This window comes from Sinohyriopsis cumingii, unplaced genomic scaffold (genome assembly GCF_028554795.1).
Source record: "Sinohyriopsis cumingii isolate HCF-2022 unplaced genomic scaffold, ASM2855479v2 utg002106l, whole genome shotgun sequence".
NCBI lineage: Eukaryota > Metazoa > Mollusca > Bivalvia > Unionida > Unionidae > Sinohyriopsis > Sinohyriopsis cumingii.
In genome coordinates, this window is record NW_028316131.1 from 1,683,082 (window position 1) to 1,706,046 (window position 22,965).

At 39.1% G+C, this 22,965-nt stretch overlaps 1 protein-coding gene across 4 annotated transcripts in view; it reads right to left on the bottom strand.

Annotated features, from left to right (window-relative positions):
- The window catches only part of LOC149771152 (transient receptor potential cation channel subfamily M member-like 2), a 111,140-nt gene that overhangs the window by 49,858 nt on the left and 38,317 nt on the right, over positions 1-22,965 (bottom strand). For all 4 annotated transcript variants that reach the window (XR_016418404.1, XR_016418403.1, XM_089948804.1 and 1 more), the window contains exon 14: positions 19,240-19,346. Coding sequence is in view for 2 of the 4 variants with exons in the window: in XM_089948804.1 (XP_089804930.1) it covers positions 19,240-19,346 (107 nt within the window). In the remaining 2 variants the exon portion in view is untranslated. The remainder of the gene's footprint in view (positions 1-19,239; positions 19,347-22,965) is intronic.

Below are 22,965 nucleotides of genomic sequence, written 5' to 3' on the forward strand. Positions count from 1 at the left end.
AACCACAATTATCCCCCGATGAGGGAGACACTCAGGAGGAATTTTATTCTGACCCTGGAGAAATATCCGGGTCCGGTTTAGGATCCGGTTTTATTGCCTGCCCTAATAATATCATCGATGATGTATCACGATTGGAAGTTCTCATCGGGGGGAGACGTGCCGGAAACAACTCTCGCGAAATCATAAACGAAGCCGCGAATATCTGTCAAAGATTATTTCAGCGCAAAATTATGGATATTGGTACTTACCGGGGACTCATTGATGAACTCGCAGACGGTTACCACAGCGACTAGCAAATTTAGTTAGAGAAACAATAATTAAATAAAATGATCGTGCACAATTCTCAACCCGGACACGCTCGTGTGTTACAAGTCCGCGTAGTAAACTCGCGATTACCAGTCTACAGAGCAACCTACGGAGATGGTCTCGGTGATACAATTACTGGTTTGTTTTCAAGAATAGCCCCTAAGGCATTACCGATTGCAAAACAATTGTCGATGAAAGCTATTGATGTCATTAAGGATAAAGCCCTTGGATCTGTTGGTGATCTCGCCGGGAAAGCATTCGCGTCAATCAAGGATAGACTATCACGGTTAACTCGTAGATCAAAAAAACCGCCACCGGTGAAACTGGCCAGTACTGAACTTATGCCCGCGGACGTCAGTAAAGTAATAAATCAGGCTGCCAATCAAAAACTTGCAGAGCTTGTAACCCAAACACCCGAACAAATAAATACAAGCCTGATATCAGGAAGCGGATTTCGTTTTAGAAGACGATAATTTTATATAAAATGTTCAAACGAATATCAGATCCAGCGTTCGACATGGATGCACCAATACTCAAAGATGAGTCCGTGCGCGATTATCAGTATTATTCTTACGAAGCAAGATCAGCCAATCAACGGGGGCGAATTGAATTACAAGTACATGATACAAGTAGATATTTCTTGCCCGCTGAAGCATTTCTTGAAGTCACGGTGGAAATTGTAACAGATGTCCCTATTGATACACCATACGACGCTAATATCCAAGTTGGTTTTGTTAATAACGGCATCATGGCGCTATTCAGAAGTGCTTCATATAGCATCGATGGAAAGGAAATTGAAACGATTCAGGATAACGTTGACGTTGCTACAACAATTGTCGGATTAGCACGATACTCAGATGATTACACCAGATCGGCTGGTCCGACTATGATGTTTGCTAAGGATAATTATGATGAACCAGATGGTAGACCTAGCATTATTAGACAACCATACAACCGTGCTGCTCCTGCTGTTCTTAATAATGATGTTGAAGATTTAGTATTTTCCAACCCTAATTATAATTTAGGATTTAAGACACGTCAATTAATGTTGGGGGATGTAAGGAGGAGATTCTCATGCGCAATTCCACTGTCTCACATCTTTGGGTTCTGCAGAAATGTCAGAAAGGTTATTTTTGGAGCCAAGCACACAGTTGTATTTGTGCGAAAAGGTGACGACAACGACGCTATCTGGCGAGACGATGATCCCGCTGTCGCTGCCGGTAAAGTAATATTATCAAAGCTTGCGTTGTGGATGCCAGTAATGTCTCCATCACTCGCTGAAGAGCAACGGTTACTCTCTTTTATGGACACAGGCGGTAAATCACTGATATCATGGTTAACAACAACAACAGATTCTATTCAAGGTGCTGGTGTTGGACAATTCACGTGGCATATCTCATCACAGCAGGGTGTGTCAGCACCGCGACATATTTTCATAACACTTCAAGCTAACGCACGAGTAAATAATCAAACCCGATCGCATATGATATTTGATAAACTCGCTGTTTCTGAGGTTTCGCTGCGAATAAACGGACATCAAGAACCATCCGAGGATATAGTGATAAATTTTGAAAATAATCAAGTTGCGTGTGCGTATCATCGTCTAATGACATTTATGGGACGCGATCAAAATATTGACACGGGTTTGCAGATATCACAGTTGGATTTTACAACGCTGTATCCGATTTATTACTTTTCGTTGGAACATCTTGATCTAACAAAACAATCTGTCGTTGATATACACTTCAAGGCTAACGTTGGTGAGTTTCCCGCTGCAGTTGTTGGTCCACCTGCAATTCCTGGTGGTTTTAGAGCTGTCGCGGTTATACTCTCCGATAAAGCAATGCTGCTTGAAGGTGTTGGCGGACGAATGAGAGTTATTGACGCTCCAGTAGAAAACATGTAACAATTAGATTAGTTTCTGAAATATAATGTCATACAGTCACGTTAATGTCACCTTGACTTCCGGTCAAACGAAGAAATTGCAATCGAAACACGCAAGCACGTGCGGGACATCAATAACACTAAAACGAGATCAACTTGGTAGTGGTCCAAACAAGCTGTCGTTGACGGCCACTCAGATTAAACATTTTAATAAGGCACTAACAGCAAAAACCGGTATCCGCCTTGATTTCTCTGCTGCAGCTATCAAGGACATGACTAAAACCGGTGGAATATTTCCCCTCATCCCAATACTCGCCGCTGCAATTCCAGGATTACTTGGCGCAGCGGCAAAAGCTGCAGCGTTAGGTACAGTTGGAACCGCAGCTGGAATGGCACTAAAGAAAGCAATCGGAAAAGGATACAAGAAAAAAAAGGGGAGATCCACTCGCGGATCAGGGCTAAGACTACCAGGAACTCCACCATCATGGTATCCAAAAAAATTCTAACGCCGTTGAGCAATTTTGATTTACTCGATGCTGTTAAAAAATTGCGTATAAAACATTTCAGAGGAGTATTTATGCGAGATCAATTACCGACGCGGCCGAATAATCCAGAAACTGGCATTATCAATCTCGACAACAAAGATGGTCCGGGAACTCACTGGGTTGCTTACGCGATCGATCCACGTGGAATTATCTATTTCGATTCGTACGGTTTAGCACCGCCAGTTGAGTTTCTCAAGTATGTCAGCAGATTTTCTAATGTTCCAGTGTGGCAGTCGACGTTACCAACACAAACATTAGTTGATCCGCCCATTTGTGGGAGGGAGGTTTTAAATGTTCTTGATGCAATCTCAAGAAATGCAGCAACGTCTCCGCATCGAGTAGTGTATGAATATACCGCATCGAGAAATGCTCGCATTTGAAAAACAGCAATAAGAATAATGGTGGATATTTACGGAAGACCTTTCACAAGAAAAGTCAAACCAAGCACAGATGTTGATCTCTCAAAATATGCGACCCGAGATGAAGTCGATAATCTTTTGAATCTAGCTGGAGTTGACCCAGATGAAGTTGCTGTTTTTCAGGACAAGCAAGGAAAACTAAAAACTAGCAACATCAAGTGGAATGATTTAATCCGTAATGTTCGTACAGCTATCCCTGGTAACTTTCCTGTTTTTACTGACCGTGGTAGCATCAAGGACTCGAATATATCAATCGCAAGCATCAAAGACAGTATTAATAGCGGCGTTGATAAATGTGTGAAAAAAGCCGGTGACACGATGACAGGCGAACTCAGCATGAATGGAAACAAAATAACCGTACTCAGAGATCCAGCCTCGAACGACGATGCAGCAAACAAACAATACGTCGACGCGCAGTACAAACTCGTTGTTGACCTAGTCAGCGACAAAGTAACAAAATCCGGCGACGTAATGACCGGCGGACTTGACATGAGCGGCAACAAAATAACCGCGTTAGCAAATCCCGAATCCGACCAGGATGCGTCAAACAAACAATACGTGGACATCGTCAACGGTAAACTAAATACGCTGCGTGCAGAGTATGATGTTCACGTGGGCGCGTTTACAAGACTTCGAAGAAACTTCTCAAAAACTGATGAGACCGTGGATAAGTTCTTTGGGGATCCTCCAGTCGTCGACACGAAACTTTCTGAAATCATACCAAATCTTACTAATAACGCCAACGATATCAATAAGATTAATACCCGGTTAGGTGTAGTCAGAACGGAAAAAAGTTTTTCAGATCAAGTTCAGATAATAGAAAATAACATTAACACGATCAAACAAACACAGCAGAATATAGTATCGGGTATTCCTGAGATCGTTAACAAAACCAGTCTGATTAAAGTCCCCACTGGAGTTACTCCCGGGCATATCACCAACATCGTATTCACGGTATCATCGGGATTCGCAACATGGTCACGACAGAATAACACTATCAAATATACAGCAACAGCCACCGGTGTTTACAGGTTGTCTGTGTTTTCAGCCGCTAAATTTGAAATCTTCACAACATATCCTTGGAGACATTCCACCGATAAGTATTCCGGGGTTGTAACCGTAATACTAAACAGCAACGCCGACGAAACATTTATGCTTGAAGCCGCCGACGATACTTTAACATCAACATCTTACTGGTGGTGTTTGGAATTCGTCGCTGCAACGCCTCAATTGGTCACTGCATAATTGAATCGCATGCGATTTAAATAATGTCAACGCAAGGACTCTCCGAGTCCTCACACAAAAGCGTTTCTGAAAATGCGAAGCATTTCCGCGGGGATGAATACAGATACAATCAGGTCTATGAGTGGCAATCAGAATTAAAAACCGTCATCGACGAGCTTAATCGTAAAGTAAGGAAGTACCGACGCCGCGTTGTAGTATTGGATGTTATGGTTTATTCGGTATCTACCGCTGTTGCATCCGCGGGATTAATACTATCAGCGATAACTCCCGTGACTGCAGTAGTCGCTGCAACAATTTGTGTTTCTGTGACAACAACCACCGCCGGCGTCTTTGGAATAATAGCAAAAAAAATATCATCATGCGCGAATACAAAACTGCACGATTACACAACCAAATTAACTACCGCCGTGACCGCATATCAGAAACTGTCATCGCTGATATCATCAAGTCTCGACGACGGAACGATATCAGATTCTGAATTTACGGCGATGTCACACGCGTACAATGACTATTTGAAAAGTTCAGTAAATAATAACGATGGCAACGCCACAGGAATTGCTTCAACAAATAGTCACAAACACAACACCGGTAAAAACAACGATGATCTCAGTGTCCTCGACGACACCAGAATTCAGCATTAATTTTCCAACTCCAATTCGTGTGAGCGAAATCGCATTAGCAAAGCTCAGTGTGTATCACAGCTGGCCCAATATCAGGTCGGCATCATTTTCCGGTCAGCAGCCGAATAATTCGTTCGTGTTCGGGAAACCCAGCACGGACCCACAACGTGAACTTGAATGGGATACAATTACACTCCCCACTGGGAGTTATCAGATCGAAGAAATCAATAATGAAATACAACGCCAAATAAAACGAATCACCGGCAAGGAAGCTAAAATATCCATAACAGCTCATGAACCAACGCTGTCTGCGGTCATTGAAATCTCAACACCGGGATACGCCGTGGATATTTATAACAGCTCAATCAGGACCGTATTAGGATGGCCACAAGACGCCCCCCCCGTTGAGGTTAAACCACATCCGAAGGCGCCCACAAGAGAGAATTTCACGACCGACAAAGAAGCAGTACACGACCTCAAGTACGACAATTATTTAATACTTGCAGATCAACTACTACAAGGAAGGGATATTAGATTTGCCGGTGTTTGGATGACAGTACCTACCTCTGATGGGCGGATCCTTGCACACAATCTAGTTAACATAGGACACAGTTTATTTAATCCACTCAAACAAGCACACCAACAACAGCTACAGTTGCTGCGGGGATATTTTCAGGATTATACTCATGATTTAACAAAACCACGTGATAATATCATCACAACCATAGAAAAACTAAACAAACTCGCATCCACGATGGAAATTATAAATATAAGAATAATTCAGAATTTACTGGGTCTCGATGGGGACACGGGGGTCAAAGCCAGATCAGACTTCGCAACCTCGTATGGTATTCCCGTGAAGGATATTCCAAATTTTAAACTTCCTGGATATAACGCACCTGAGCTGCGAAAATCAGTCCAGGGTCTCATCGATGAATCCTACAAGGATATTCTTGACGCGTACGCGCGAATAAAACCGCCGCCGATTATTCTCGGACACGACAACAGTACAGCATCCGATGGCAGACACGTATCTCCCGGGATAGTTTCGATCACAGATGTGGTCGCGGTCAATCTTGTATGTGACGTCATCGACGGTAGCTACAGCGCTGGCAGCGCTAGCGCTGACACAACGACGGCGACGCAGGGGTTTATCCTGTATACGTTCACACCAAAAGACCCCCCTGGTTTTCTGATTGTGCAAGAACCAATCAATGTGGTCTATCTGCGGTGTAATAATCCGTGGTTGTCAACGATAAATTTTAAACTTGCTGACCAACGAGGAAATTTGTTGGACCTGCGTGGTGAGACTGTGAGTATAAACCTGCTGGTGAAATCCTAATGGATTTTCGTCTTAAGACTTCTCATTTAAAAAATTGCATTTGTGTATAATGCGCGAGTATGTCCATGTCCGAGTTCGCATACATGACAAACAAATTCTCAACGCGGCAGTAAAAACCGCATTTGATTTCCCGGAACAGTATTCAGAACTCGACAGTGTCAAGTTCCCTGTCGAAATAGTCGTTGACGACCACGGCAACGAAGACTTCTTGTTGACACGGCCGCAACAGGAACAGTTACAGAAGTATCACACGATCACAGTTTTTTGTGACCAAGAACACATCATGAACTATTCTCATTCATGTATTTCCGCAGAAACACTCAAGCAAATCCTGAAACGCTAGCGTTTTCGGGAACTCAAAGAGTTCTGAGAAATCTAAGGACTTGAGAAGTCCCTTGGACTTCCTGAGAAATGCTTGCATGAGAACCCCAATGGGGTTCCCCAGAAACGCTAGCGTGAGAAATGCTTGCATTTCCATAGTAGAATTTCAAAGACAAAAAAAAATAATACTTTTTTTTTACCCTAGAAACGTTAACCGTTTCCGGAAACTCACAATGGTGTTTCTGCGGAAATGTGAAACATTTCTCACGCTAGCGTTTTTACGTTAGACTTCCAGGGAAGTCTCTGACTTCTCAGAAATGCTTAATGTATCCAGAAGTCCTTGCATTTCTGGAAATGCTTGCATTTCAGAGCAATCGTGGAAATCTCTGATTTCTGAGATTGCCGCGTCGGAATTCTTTATTTGATTTTTTAGCAGTCGTACTCGGGAATTAATTAATTTTCGAGTCTCATACTCGTGTGATAGTGTGCGACGAATACTTTCAACTGCACGCGTCAGTGGAATAAATTCGGATATTTGTTCATTGGTGATCTCGGCAAGTGATCTATAAATGCAATTTTGCAGCATTTTAATAAACCTGTATCGGGAAGGAAGAGTATTCTTCTTCGTTGATAGCTCATTCAAGGATTCAAAATCCGACATAACTGTGGCCGGGTCTGTTAAAATATTAAAACCTCGATGTTTCAATTTTTGAATTTCATCAATTACGATTCTTATGTTTTCGTAATTCATATTATTATACTATTTTTTTTATCTAATACGGAAAAATGTAAACATTTTACACGTGTGAAATCAGAGATTTTTGAAATCAGAGATTTTTGAAATCAGAGATTTTCAATGTAGTTTTTGCATATCCGAGTTATCGTCGTCGACGACATAACAAAATGTGATTTTTTGATTTAATTTTTTGGACAATGCTGTTTTGGTAATACCAGTTGCGACACTCCGTACAGAAGGTGAACAAATACCGAAATACTTCGCGGCGGCATATACCGACGGAAATACCATTTCGTCACCGGTCTGTGTATTACGACCCCGGACAGGTCTTACAACTTTACTACCACATCCTGTTTTACCCAACCGGCAGTTATTGCTCTGCGTGACCGCCTGAAGATTCTCTATGGCATTATTTCTAATATTCCCATCAATGTGATCAATGACACGACCTTTGGGAATCTCTCCATGGAAACATTCGTAGATGAAACGATGGTAGTAATAATGTTTTCTTCCTCCAACACAGAATCTTAAATAACCTGAATTATTTACATAACCGACTGGTTTCCTCAACCTGCAGTTTCTCACTATGCCATCGCGTGATGCTTCATAATTTTTAATAGTTGGATGTGCAACGAATTTTTGATGCATTATATTACAGGCAAATTATTTGTCTAATTCATAATTTGTCTGAAAACTTATTTATGTAATCATGCTCGGAAAAATTCAGGGAGTTATCACAGTTTTTTTTACCATAATACCGTTTTAGTTCTCGATAGCGTTTTCCACCACATGGTGAACACAATTGCGTTTTTCCTCGTGTTCCAGCACCACATCGAATACACGGAGTTGGTCCTGAACTTCCACGACGAACCTGCTGAGCGTGTTGTCCGCAGTATTCACCTCGGCATGATTTGTTACACGGTGTGGTCGATTTTAGTCTGACCCATTTGCATTGGTTCATTATATAATATTTCCCTATTTAAATACTTGTCTTAATTATAATAATGAGCTTCTCAAAACTATCTAGGATAAAACCTAGAAATTTCCAATTCGGTCGGGGTCGATTCGATCTTGACCGGTTAACTCGGGATCGACGACGACGAAAACTTGGAGCGGTAATTGGTGTTATCGGGAACGCCAAGGAAGAATTTCGTCGTGATGGTGCCGCACATGTGTGGTCGACATATAAAATCATAAACGACGAAGATATCATTGATGGGACTATCAACGACACAATCGCGCGTAACATAATTGGTTATCTCGATGATAAAAAATATTTCATTCAGATAAAATTTATCGTTGGCGTCGAGGATGAAGAAACAGATGAAATAACGTGGATTATCAAAGACAAACTAGATCCTGTTCTTGATTCCCGTAGGAAAACAATTCTATTAACCAAAGATACCAACCCGGGAGTACTTGTTGGGATTGATGCACCGTATTATGCTAGAGCGTATCCTGTAACGGCAGTCGTTTACGGAATTTATTCGATGAAGAAACCACACGTTGATAAACTCTCACCGATGAAAATGTCAGAGTTGGCATCGTCGCTGACAGAGTCAACGGAGATAAAATCCTCAGAGAAGTCTCTGGAAGTCCAAGGACTTCTCACTTCCGGGTTGAATTGTGTAGCCGAGCGAGTAAGGGAACATTTTAAAAATGCCGCGCGAGGAAATGGCCTAACACCGCTAAGACAAGCTAAAATAGCAGCGTGGGCGGCAAAAGTAGCACATGATGGAGCGTCAATAAATGATGTTGCTGAGCTCGAACGATTACTAAAATTTCCTATAACGGTTTCATCATTGACCGGTGAGGTATTGTACAAGAGTAAATATGATTCCCGTGGAGCACCAATAACTATTATCGATCATAACAGTCACGCCTGGACTGACTCGGTTAGGATATTTCCTCGAGATCGTGTTGTAAAGTATTATCCGGAATTGGAAAATGCTAGTGGTTCCACGAGCGGAAATGCCAGCATTTCTATGTTTGATTTTATTTATCAGATAAGTAAAACCGATCCAGTGTCGGTGTGGTTATTCCGAAGTGACCTCGAGGGAGAGTTTGATCAGTTTGTGAAACCCAACGGGGAGGTATACAGAACGGCGGCATTACATCACGAAATGAAAAAACTCGCAGAAAAATATCATGCGCGGGACACTGATACGCTACTGACAAAGTGTTTTACTGTCCCGGGTGTTGTCACGCATATAGCCCGAGAACGAAATTCATGGAAACCAACTCCGAAAAGTTTTCTCGAGGATATTCAGCAGAGTTGTGTCGAATACGGACACGGTGGTTTGTGGAATACCAAGTATGATCACCGCGATATGATATCCGTGGATATGACGGCATGTTATCCAGGAAGTTTTCTTGGGCGTGGAGAATGCAGTGAGTATTTTGCGCGGTTTGGTCATCCTACAAGCTCGATGACAAGAGTTGCTGTGAACGGACCATTACCTGATTTTGATCTGACGGGGGTTGCTTGTGTGTCGTCGTTTAAACTCGCTACGGGTTTACATCCTGTGTGTTATGCTTGGTTTGGTAAACATTTCGTTGAGAAGCGATGGGCACCAATAGTGTTATTGCGATACATGCTTGACAGTCGAATACTGCTGTCGCTGACGGTCAGTGAAGCGATTATATGCTACTGTCGTCAAACCGAAGTTTGGTTGCCAACTCCGCAAGTCACCGTTGAGTGCGCTAGCGCACCAGAAATTGAAAATTTCCGAGAATATCCAGAATCGTTTATCGACACTATCATCGAAAGAGCTCCCCGAACTGATGAAAGCGCCGCAAAAGATCTAGGACGAAGAATAATAGGAAAATTTACTCAAGGTGGAGCGTATGATCATAAACTACATCATAGTCGATTAATCATGGACGAGGCCGAATTGGATCTTATTGTCGCTGATGCCGCCACGAATAATACGTTTTGTACCCGCGAAGATGTGTTTCTGTCAAACGGGGAAAAATTAGGAACTGTTTTTAGTTATATCGACGGAGAATCATCTCAGTACACACATTTGAGATCTTCGATGCTAGCTTATGTATCAATAAACCTATTGTCGATGATTAATAGGTTTCCCGTTGACGCAGTGAGAGTTGCAACGGATTCATTCTATATCGATAAAAAACACTTAGCGGCGTTGAATAAGGTTATACCGAATGATCCATCGTGGGGTTCATGGAGAATAAAAAATGAAATGTTGCATGGATATTGTGAATCAGCTGATGTTGAAATCGAGGATGAATATCGCGGCGCAGAATTATCAACTTCGACGACAACTTCGTCGGCAACAAAGTTGCTCCCGTCTGTGTACGATCCTGTTGTACGACATAGAACAGTTTATCTCAACGGGGCTGGTGGTTCCGGTAAAACAACTCGCGCTATAGAATTATTTAGAAACTCTGACATGATTGTGTTGACTCCCACACATAGACTTGCCAGGGAGATGCGACAACGGGGTGTTAACGCGTGTACGTATCATAGTTTTTTCAAATACAGCGGTGGCACATGGACACCTGAACGAATGGGAACGAAGTATATCCCTGTGGTAATCATCTGGGATGAGATAGACACTGTCCCGTTGGAAACATTAAAACAGTTCTTGGACTGGTTGTTAAAGAAAAATACCGCAGTTGTTATGTGCGGCGATCATGGTCAACCACCACCGTTTGTCGGTGAATCACCACACACATGGCTGAAAACTTTTGTAGACTATTACGAGGAGATAACCACTGATATACGAGCACGTGATGAAACACTAAGAACGTTTAAGGCGCTGATCAGACTACAACCTGATAAAGTTCAGTGTGAGATAATGCGCGAAATAATTCCAGAGACGATCATGAGTGACTTCGAAGAAATGTGGAACCCGAATGATCTCATAGTGGTAAGTAGAAAAATAGTCAGGGACACACTTCAGCAGCGGTTATTTCAGTTACATCAGAAGAAATTTCCAATGGTGAAAGTGCCATTGTGTTATAGACCAGCTGATACACGATTGCAGAACACCGACGTTGATATACCTGGAACATCAGAAAAACAGAATTTAGTATTAAATGATATTATCACAGTTGACATCGATGTTGTTGAACAGGCACTGAAAATGAGCAAATCCCCGTGGACGCTAGGATACGCTATGACCATCCACAGTTCGCAAGGATTAACCATTTCAGATACAACAGTTTGGATTGTTGATGATCGCATCGAGTGGTCAAATTTAGTTTATTTGGCCGTGTCTAGAGTAACAAGGATGGGTCAGTTACGAAGAATTGTATTAGGTAGTGCTATCAACGACAGCTCAATCGCTGATGATACAATAAGAAAGAAATTAGCCGGTTACAAACAGAGCGACAAAAAAAATGGTAGAGAGTTTGATCCAAGTTTGGATGTTGAATTTGTAATACAATTACAACAACAGCAGAATAATCACTGTGCGAGTTGTAATTGTTTATTGCTGTGGCAGTATTCGAAAAACGACCCAAGGCAATTCACCGTAGATAGAATAGATAGCAGTCGCGGTCATACGCGTGAAAATGTGATGTTGACCTGTCTTGAGTGTAACCGACGCAGAGGGTGCGGATCACTTTAGTGCGAATCACTTTAGTGCGAATCACTTTAGTGATCGAGGCGGTAATTGTGTATCCGTGGGAATCACCTGAAGTTGCTCGCGTTTAAATCCGCGTTGAGGAGCAGTCGAATCTAATCTGTAGATTGCGTTTCTCCCAGTTGATCTGGTTATGCTGGATATCTTGTGTGTGGTAACACTCCATATAGGATCAGTTGCCCTTTTTTTTCCTCCTTCGAGTTCGCCGGGTTCGTATAAATACCTAACGGTGACATTACCCAGCAACGGGGACGCTAGCGTTGAAACATGTCCGACGCGGGGTATATATTTTTTTGTGATTGCATTTACAGGTTTCATGTTTGTTGTTCTGGTAATTTCATTATTCAGTGCGTGGATCACGTTTGGCAGTCTTGCAACCCATTCACGAGATCGTGTATCGTAAATAAATTCCCTCGCGTACTGGTATCCGAATAATCTCTCAGCGAGTGTTCTATTAAATCGCTCAACAATTGCCTGATCGCGATGAATTTCAGTATGTCCTCGTCGTATGGTAACGTTATGCTGCTTTGTCAACGATGACACCGCGCCCTGAAATTCCTTGCCAGGATCAACTTGTAATAATCGTGGCCAGTTTAGAGGCCCTCGCTGATAAATTCGCGAAAACGCAAAGGCGACTTCGGACGCTGTTTTTGTCATTAATGGTTCTGCTTCTTTGTATCTACTAGCAACATCAACTACTGTTAGCGCGTATTTGTACGTTTTTCTACGGACAGTATCATGAGGCAAGAATAGTATGTCAGCCTGATGAACTTCATTGGGGGTACTAACATCAAAATGTGCAAAGTTGATTTGTCTCGGCGGCGGTAAGTAGATTTGCCATATTGCTTGTTTTGATAGCCAATTTTTGGCAGCCTCGCGTGTTACTGATGCCGCGTTGGCGAGTTTATTAATTGCTGAGTTACCTCTCCAATATCCGATTGGGGAATAATAAATCGCTTCCATGGTTATTAATTATCCAGCCCCGATTACTAATTTAGATTTCATCGCTGATCTTATTAACCAATTAGCGAGCGACTCTTTAAGTGATTTATTTTTTATGGCGCTTAGGGCATGAATTAATTTCACATCCGCGATATGCCTGTCTTGTAGATCTTTACTTCGATAAGCAATATCATGTATGTGACACGCTGCGTCGATAGCGTTTATCGGATACTCGCCGGGTTTGGGCTGATCGTTGCTGTCAAGCCTGATATCTAGTCGTGTTCCCGGACCGCAGTAATTGTATCCTGGGAGATGTTTTTCTCCGGGATACTTTCCCCAAGGGGTACCTGGAAGTCGTCCGAGGGCGGCTGCGATGTCACCTCCGCTGACTTTGTCAGGCTTTTTTTTTGAAATCTAAATTTTTTTGTGCCACATCGCGTACACGTACCAGAAAGTGCTAGTCTGTTATTTTTTGTTGTAACCGTTGTTAGATCATTCGTAGGGGTTCGTACCCGACACTTCACACAATATAGATCCATAATTATTAATCTTTGTATACAAATGGAAATTACAGACTTTTCTGCGACGCGAAAGAAAGAACCAGTCAAGCATAATTCAGTATTACCAAATTCTATCCGGATGATCATCATAGGACCGTCAGGATCGGGTAAAACGCAACTGCTGCTGAACCTGATTATGAAGTGGATGAAGTGGGATAAGCTGTATTTGGTAGCTCCATCTGTAGATGATCAACGATGCTATGATGTTATAAAGGATTTTAATGAAAGTGCAAAAGCGCTGAGTGATGAAGATGTAGTTGAATTTATCACTGATATCGAAGAAGCGCCATCCATTGAAGACCTCGACGGTGAAAAAAATAACTTAGTAGTGTACGATGATGTGATGCTGGACAAACAAAAAAATCCTGCGAGAATATTCTCCCGGGGTCGTCACAAAAACACTGATGTCATTTATGTTACTCAACGTTACACACAAATACCAAAAGTAATCAGGGATAACTGTAATCTTCTTGCTGTGTTTAACGGAGTTGATGTTCACACGTTGAGAAATATTCATCAAACCTGGTGTAGTGGTGACATGGACATAAATAAATTTAAAAATTTCTTTAGTCGCGCTCAAAAAAAACCCCACGGATTTGTGACAATAAACCTACATGATCCGCGAACACGATATCGCGTCGGCCTCGACACAATTTTTGCAGCATAAAAATAATTTCGATGTGTTTTATGTAGGGCCACGTTGGGAATCTCCGATTCCTTGAAGTAGTTTATTTCATCAAAATAGGGTTCTATCGAGGAATAATTCCCGTGGAATAGTTATTTTTAAATTTAGTTTCGGTCTGTTCTCCCCCTCTGCTGCTCAGACTGATATGCTGCAACGGTGCTATGAGGTATGTGTTCTTCTCCATTTGGTTGGCAAATTTTAATCATAATTCTAAGAGGATAGATGTTCTATGCCATTAAGATTCTCCCCAATTGCATAGATTGTACCTCATGTATACCGAAACTTGGATCGCTAGCTGCAGCAGGCAGTAATTTGGGTTTCCGCTGGTCCAATACATATATTTTACATAGCATAGATGACATAAGTTAGTATCGTTAGGTACTGCATTAATAAGTCCCAGCAGACAAAGAAATTCTTGCGCAGAGATCTTTAGCAAGGAAATAAAATGTTTTTCTTATACTGTTACAGATCGTGATGTATCGTAGATTAATTGAAATGATTATATATATATATATATATATATATATATATATATATATATATATATATATATATATATATATATATATATATATAATGTGAGTTTCCAGATATAGATAAATAAAACCTCATGAAGTTAATACTAATACGTTGTCACAGTTGTACTGCAAGAAAACAAGAAGCAAAGAAACAAGTCTTGCTAATTAGGATACACAGTGATACGGTTTAAAATTTACAACCCATCCGAAGAAAGGTGAAAATGTAGCATCTGCCATAAGACATGCTCTGAAAGTGTTGGAAATCCTCGTCAAATGTAATCCAAAGTATTCCATATCCTTCGAATATATTCTTGCATTACTGCAGAAGACGAATATGTACAAATTCCCAGACAATGCAGGCAGTCTAAACGTGAAGATTAATGTGCAATAAGATACAACCGTGAACTACAGCATACACTCAGAAACTTTCATTTTAATTTGGATATCAGTATGTTGTCCTCTAGTACGTATTTACTATGACTAAACTAATGCGGAAAGTCAGAAAATCAGCATATAGAATGTTTAGCAGTCTCTCCAATACGTTTTATCGTCTTTTCGAGAAAATGAGACCACAGAAAGGATTCTATCTTTGCCTCTTCGCCTGTCAGATTTTTATGCAATACTCATCGCAACTGTTTTAAAATAAAGAACTTCCTGAAAGAAGAGCCATGCAGTCTCGCACAATTTCAAACCAAACTGTTGAAGAAGTTTACTGAAATGTACCGTTGTTGTTGCACATCCACTGGCGTTGTGAAGATCGCCTTAAGTTCAAGAGTAAGAGGTCGTTTTAACAAACTGTAACCGTTCATACGTATATTATTTCATTATTAATATGCCCAAAATCTATCTATCTGATATATGGTCATCCAGCCTCGCTCAAATAATGATTGGTAATACGGTCATTACAGTAGTATCAAACCGAGCTTAGGTATTAGAATGCCACTGTCATATTTCACATATCCCCACACATCAGAGAGCGGAACGATATGATGTTATTAATCAAATATAATACGTAGCCGATCAATAATGCAGCATCAACCATGGCACAAATGCATACACTAATTTTACCACCTTAAATGTTTACACTAATCCGAGCACATGGGAATTGAGGATTAAGTTTAAATCTCAGCTAACTGAAATAGTTGATTTAAGTGTAACAATTAATAGCCCCACTGACATAAAAACTAATGGGATAAAAATGCATTCGTTTCTGGCATTTTGTTCTCTAGATGACGGCAACCAATTGGATCACAAGTTATGCTTATAATATAACTATAACTACTACGCACCGGTTAAAACGTAGAGTACAAAAGCAATTTGACAGTAACATAATATACAGAGGAACTCTTTTTCTGCAAACAGTTTGACCAATTCTTACAATCGGCTAACAAACGAAACCACTGAAAATAGTCCCGCGTATTACACGTGTTTAGAAGTAAGATAGTGCAAATGACGTAAGAAAACCAATTTACTAGAACTGTACTTTAGTTCGAAACCAAACACGTACAAGATCTGTATGATATAACTATGCATTCGATGCATATAAACTGATTAGTGTCGTGGTAAACGAACTGGTACAGATATAAGATGACTTCACTCATTTTCCCGGATGAAACTTATCTCTGAAATTATTAAGTTTCTGCATGATATGACTTTATACGGTATGTATCCTCTCACGATTTTAAAAGATACAGCTTAAAGAGTACGAACTATTTCAGTCAGACATTTTATTGCTGTGTGTAAATTTTGTCTATCATGGACTGTCCTGTGATCTCTATGGTACCGGTTTAGCTGTGAATGTAAAATTAATGCAAGCATAGATGTAGCTTCCAGACTGGTAACCAACTAAGCCAGTATAAGAATTCACTGATTAATATGTGCAGACGCTAACATGTCAGATTGCGCAAGACTTATCAGAATTTGATTTGTATTCCAACAGCAGAAAGTCAAGCTTAGAAAGTCAGGCAATTGGGAGAAATTTAAGAACAAATAACATAATTGTATGGAAATCATCTTCAAAACTATATATCAAACTACATTATACTTTTCATTTGTTGATCTTAAATGATTTTTTTTAATGATCTCGTCAACAAGAACCTATTTTCAAATAAACAAAGGTCTAATAAGTCCTAAATACGCAAAGACCTGTACACATTACGATATAAATCATACAATGCTAGTCCGGGTCATAAACATATAAATACAAATACAACTACATTATTATTATTATTATTATTATTATTACTATCTCCATATTTCAAGTAGTTGTTGCTTTACTGTGTGTAGCGATAAAAAAAGCATTTAACAATGCGCAACAAAATCCTTAATTGCAATGACATATGTAATAGGGATTGCTTACATCCCTTATAAAAAACAGCTTAATTTAATTTGTCTATTTCAAATGTTATATGTTTAATCTTACTAACACGGTTTTTATGCAAACAAAGCAAAGTCAAATATGCTTGAAACGTTTTACAAATCTTTGTGATGGATGAAAATTTAAATATATCATCCCTATATCAACACAAATTTGCCAAACATACCACAAGTGTACGGAGGTAGTGACATACAGATGGACAAGCAGATATATCCATGTGAAGATTTTCCCATTATAGAAACTGGAAACATAAAAATGCCCTCAGTGCAAATACAAAGCTTAATTAAGATGAAGCCATATATCTTACAATCATTTATGTCTGACAAATCTTGCTAATGGTTGTTACCACATTTATTGACGAGTTGGAAAATGGCTAACAACCCTAAGTCTAACATCGGAGATGCGGAGGCGACTTTCCATACCTGCTTTGATTTTGAGTGAAAAACCTTAAGGACCCCTTTATAAAACAAGGAATTGCACTTGCGACTGCATAATATATCATCCTGGGACTGATGGTTATGTTTAGCAGGTGATTTGGTTTTGTACCAGCAAAAAGAAGGTACGCCTGGATCCTTGGAATTGTACAGATTGCTACTCTTGTCTGAAAAACAGTCTGTGATTTGATCTATTTTAATATACTTTGGGACAGAAATTGAGGGAGGGACACTCAATCAGCTTTTTACCGAGTGATTGACCTTAATGGCTTGCGTTGTTATAGGATTTGGCGGGCATTCCAAACACAGAAACAACTGATAAACGCAAAGTTTGAAACTAGTCACCATTGTCTCCATTCAGAGTTGGAATAGTGTGAATCTTCAGGATATACTGGTGACGACTGTGGGACGGTTGTGCGGACAGCGCGGTTCGAATAAACCTTGTCATCGAAGTGCTGTTGCAGTTGAATCTATCATAACAAAGTCTCATCAGGGATCGATACTGAACGCCCCGATTAGCCTGCGTATGGTACGTGTGACCAATTTACCAATTTAACTGATCGACGTTCAGTAGTGTACAGATGCCCGAGCTGCTGGACAGTCTAGTCGGCAGCTGGGTCAGCATCATACAGTTTCACGATATTTCATAGATGATCATCAACATCTAAAATAAACCCCATTGCGCCTTATAAGTTCGAAGAAAATGTTCTCTATCTCTCTCTCTCTCTCTCTCTCTCTGTCTCTCTCTCTCTCTCTGTCTCTGTCTCTGTCTCTCTCTCTCTTCCGATTCGGCGAAATTGGTTGTTTGGTTGTTTTGGGGTTAGGCGACACACTCACCTACACTTCAATATTTTCTGTTAAGGCATACTTATAAAAAAAAAACTTTACCCAGAATTTAGGAATCGTGTCAGCGCCTCGTGCTACTTATTATAATTTACGACAGAAACGGTCCGACAGATTGAGAAATAAAATCCGTGATTACATATAACAGATGTATTTGTAAGCAGCAGTATTGACTCTCTGCACAGGCGTGCTTGAAAATAAAATATTAATCAGCATTGATTAGTGTTGCAAAACTGCATGTTTGCCAATGCCACACTACAATCAGGCAAGAATGTAGAATAAACAACAAAATACAACAATTAAATCTTTTGTTAAATATTTTACGCTCAGAAAATGATCTCTATGATATAAATTTTCCCAACCCAACATTATCAATCCGCGCATGAAATACGGGCTTTATTTTGACGCTTTACTCAATTTGCAGCTTGATATGATCATGCTAACTATGTAAAAAGTCATTGTCTCCAAATTAATCTAAATGTAGAAACTTTTTTTGTAATCGATATAGCAATGCAGATAGTTATCACCTTAGCACACAAAGGATAAAACGCACGCAACTCGCCATTTTTAAGTAAACATACATAAAGATTTAACTGGTCAAGGCGAAAGGTTTGTATCGTCACTTATGGCTTCACAAGTCGTGTTAAACACTTGTTACTCAAACAAATGTAGATATCCTCTATGAATATTTTTAAAAACATATGATAACAAATATTATTCCAACGCAATCAGTTGAATGAAAAAGAAAAAACTGATTTTTTACACGTGAATATGTATGCTCCTGAAACAATTATTAATCTTCTGTTCTATGCTTTTGAAGTCAAGAGTAGATGTTACAAAGAATCTTACCGACTGTTTGCTTCAATTTCCTCTTTAATCGTAAGCTTTACATCATTAAGTTTTTTCGACATGGAGGAGTATAAAGCATGTGCAAGAAGAGCAGCAGCCATTGAATCCTGTAAAATATATGATGAAGGTACAAATTTGCAGGATGTCTTGGAAATTTTCATATATTCTATACTGTCCTTTATCACACAAGAACCAAAGAAGCTTGAAAATGATCTTCCGGATAAGTATGATGTAAGTGTACAACTGTAGAATAAACACGATAGCGCATACGCTGTGTATACTTGGTTTTTAGACATCCATCCATCAACTAATATGCAAACATTTGCCAAGACTTTGGAAGGATGTTTTGGTCTTTCTGATGTGAGTATTATTGCTTTATTTTAAATCTTTTCAGTTGTAACGCAAATTTGTTGAGGTTGAAACATATTAAACTTTAATATTTATAATAATTCAATATATTTACTTTTGACATTGAGTGAAATTGAATGCATGACTTTGTTAGTGTTGAACATTTATTGTCAGACACTGACAGACAGATGATGCCAAAATGCTTCAGATTTTAAATGAACAAAGACACCAGTGTTCCATGATATTGTGCAAATGGTTTTCATAACCTGACAGTTGACTATATCACTTGTCGGAATATGTTTTTATGTTTTATAAAATTCCTCAGACTTGACATAATGTGAATTTTGTTCATTTAACTATCAACTAATACAATTCCTTTCCTTGCTGTTTTATTAATTTTTAGTAACAACACACATACAGAATGACGACCTAGATACTTTCAACAAAATGTAATGAGCTTCAAGGTTTAGTCAGGTCGTGTTAGCTTGATTTTCGAAAGCTGTCATTGGCAGATGAATCTACTTTGTACTTCCAGCTGTGATTGCTGGGATATAGGTTAATGTGAACATTGGACACGTTATGTCCAGTGGTTTTGGAAAAGAGGTCTTATTGATGTTTAGTAAAACAGCCAGACATAATCACTAATAATCATCGCTTGTATAAACAGTACAAGACTTGCCGCCAAGACTGATCAGTACCTAAATTGTTTTCGATAGAATATATACAGACTAATACGCAGATACGATTAAATAATATTATAGAATGATTAATAGAGAAGATTATGTTTTTCCTAAGTGAAACTGTCTTTCAAATATCATTTGATTTTCTTGTACATATTGTTATTTCGCGTTGATCTTCGCTTATACGTGCATAACTTAACCATGTTTACTTTTTACAGCGAATGAAACCAAGAAATAAAGAAAGGCAGATAGGTAGACATTGTTCGACATGTTAGGCATTCAAATACATTTTCATTAGTAACAAATATCTGCATTTCAGGTATTTTGGCAGTTCAAAAAAGCATTATCACCGCTCAAGTTTGAGACACAAGCCATGGCTTTCCCACCTGCTCAAAATTGCCCAAAGTTTTACTATCAATTGTCAGAAAGCATTGAAACAGCTGTAATTCGAATAAAAAAGGATCAAAACAAAATTATTTTAAACTGACTTGAGCTCTATAAATATTTCACGTAAAGCAGCCTGTCCCTCCAGGACCTGAGGTCAGTCTTCGTGTAATTGCTCTATCAATGTTATTCACATTCATTTGATGAGCAATGTTCATTAGCCTTTGAAGTCTGTCTCGCTTCATAAATTTGTGTTCATACTTTTGATTTTATTCATATTTTTTCTACATATATTGTTTAACATTTGTTGCACTACACTAATGTAAGCAAGTTGGACAAATTAGATTGACTATTATTCATTAAATTTGAACTTGAAACATCGTAAACGGTGCAGTCGTAACTTAACGAGACAAATCAATAGCACAAATTACTTAAACGTTTCCGCTGAAATAAACTTTCTTTTGTCTTTTATTTTTATCTCAGTAAAAGAATCCAAAGACATCATGGTCCATATTTTGACATCATTATTACGTATAATTCCTGCAAAAACCCAAAATTCGACCAACGCTCTCAAGCTGACAAGAATATAGTAATTACTGACAACATTTTGTGTGTATATACATATATATATATATATATATATATATATATATATATATATATACTAGTTATTTCTTAGATATGCACTGCTACAAATTTTGCAGCATGTTCTTTTGTTATTCAATGAATGAGAGAGAGAGAGAGAGAACATTGGATTTGTACACAGCGGTAGTCTCGGTTAAGGTATGGGAAATCCCTCTGATTAGGAAAAACATGTTTCATCAAAACTAAGTCATGTATAAGCTTATCTAAAAGTGGCTTTCGTTTGAAATAATTGAAGTGCCAATGCTATAAACCCAAATTAATAACAGATACATTTTCAAATTATATATATATATATATATATATATATATATATATATATATATATATATATATATATAGTGCAAATAGCCCCAACCCAAACAAAATTATATCTTACTGAATTGTCTCTTCTTGTAGTTGACTCATTTGACATTTGCTAACAGATAATGTGAACCTCATCCGCCACCACCCCTTCAAAATTAGTAGAAAAGATGAATTTCAGTTTGGGTTTTTCTTTATGTTGCCACTTCATTTATAATTACCTAATAAAAGGCTAATGGCTGGATATCTTTTATTTGAGCATACTCCTAGAATTATAAGCATCGCTATAAACAAAGTATCTGTTGAGACTCATTGTAGTAGTGCTATTTTCTATTTTGCCGATAAAGCAGACTAACTATTACTTTTTGCAATCAAAGATCGTTTCCTGATAAAACAGATAATGTATGCCTAATTCTTTGTCCAGAAACTCTTGGTTCGACTCTAAAATCCAGAGACTCCGTCACTTCTACATTTATTTGCCATTTTCTCCGCATGGACTTTGTGTCTCAACCTTTTAAACTTTATCGTGTGCGGCAAGTCAAAGTGTGATTTTCTTAATGTACAAAGTGTTCATCAGGCCTGCATGATGACTTTCCTTCTTTAGCGAACGCTATTATGACGGTCTTGGGTTGGGGAGGAGAAGGAAGAAGAAAGTGTAATCGAATATAGAATAATAATTATTTTCTTTAAAATTGCTAGATTAAATTCTGCCAAAAGTTCCATGAGTAAGTGCGGTATTCTGGTTTCCCTTTGTAATCATGTCTTTGTTCATGAAGATAGACTAACCAAATCTGATTTTTTTCCCCAGGATATCTCTCTCTATCACAGCTCAGTATCATCTTTGCCTGTGAAGATACGCCAATTCTGTTTCACAATTTGGTGAATATGGAAGAGCCACAACGTATCAAACATTTGGACAGAGATTTATAGATAAGTATGTTCAAAAATGCACTTGGAACAAGACCTCATCAGAAACTACAGACGACTGTTCCTAATGCAATTAAGATATTCATTAGGTCTATCAGTTGTTAGGACATTGGGCTGCATCCGGTCAAGAATGTCAAAGAAAAGAAACCTCAAATATTGGGAGAACCCAGCTTCAGAGGTACAAGAAATGACAATCGATATCGTTGTCAAGGAAACAATGAAAGGGAAACAATTACATTTTCAGGAGCAGAAAAAGAAGATACACGATAATAGCCTATTCCAGAAAACAATTAAAAGCACAACAAGCATACGAAACTGCAGAAGAACCGAGTTAGTGAGGATCTTGATGTAAGAATGTATGTATTAGTAAAACTGGACTTTTGTGATGTGCCTTGAAATTTCATTTGAAGTTTTATTCAAAAGATTATCCTTACGATTACAA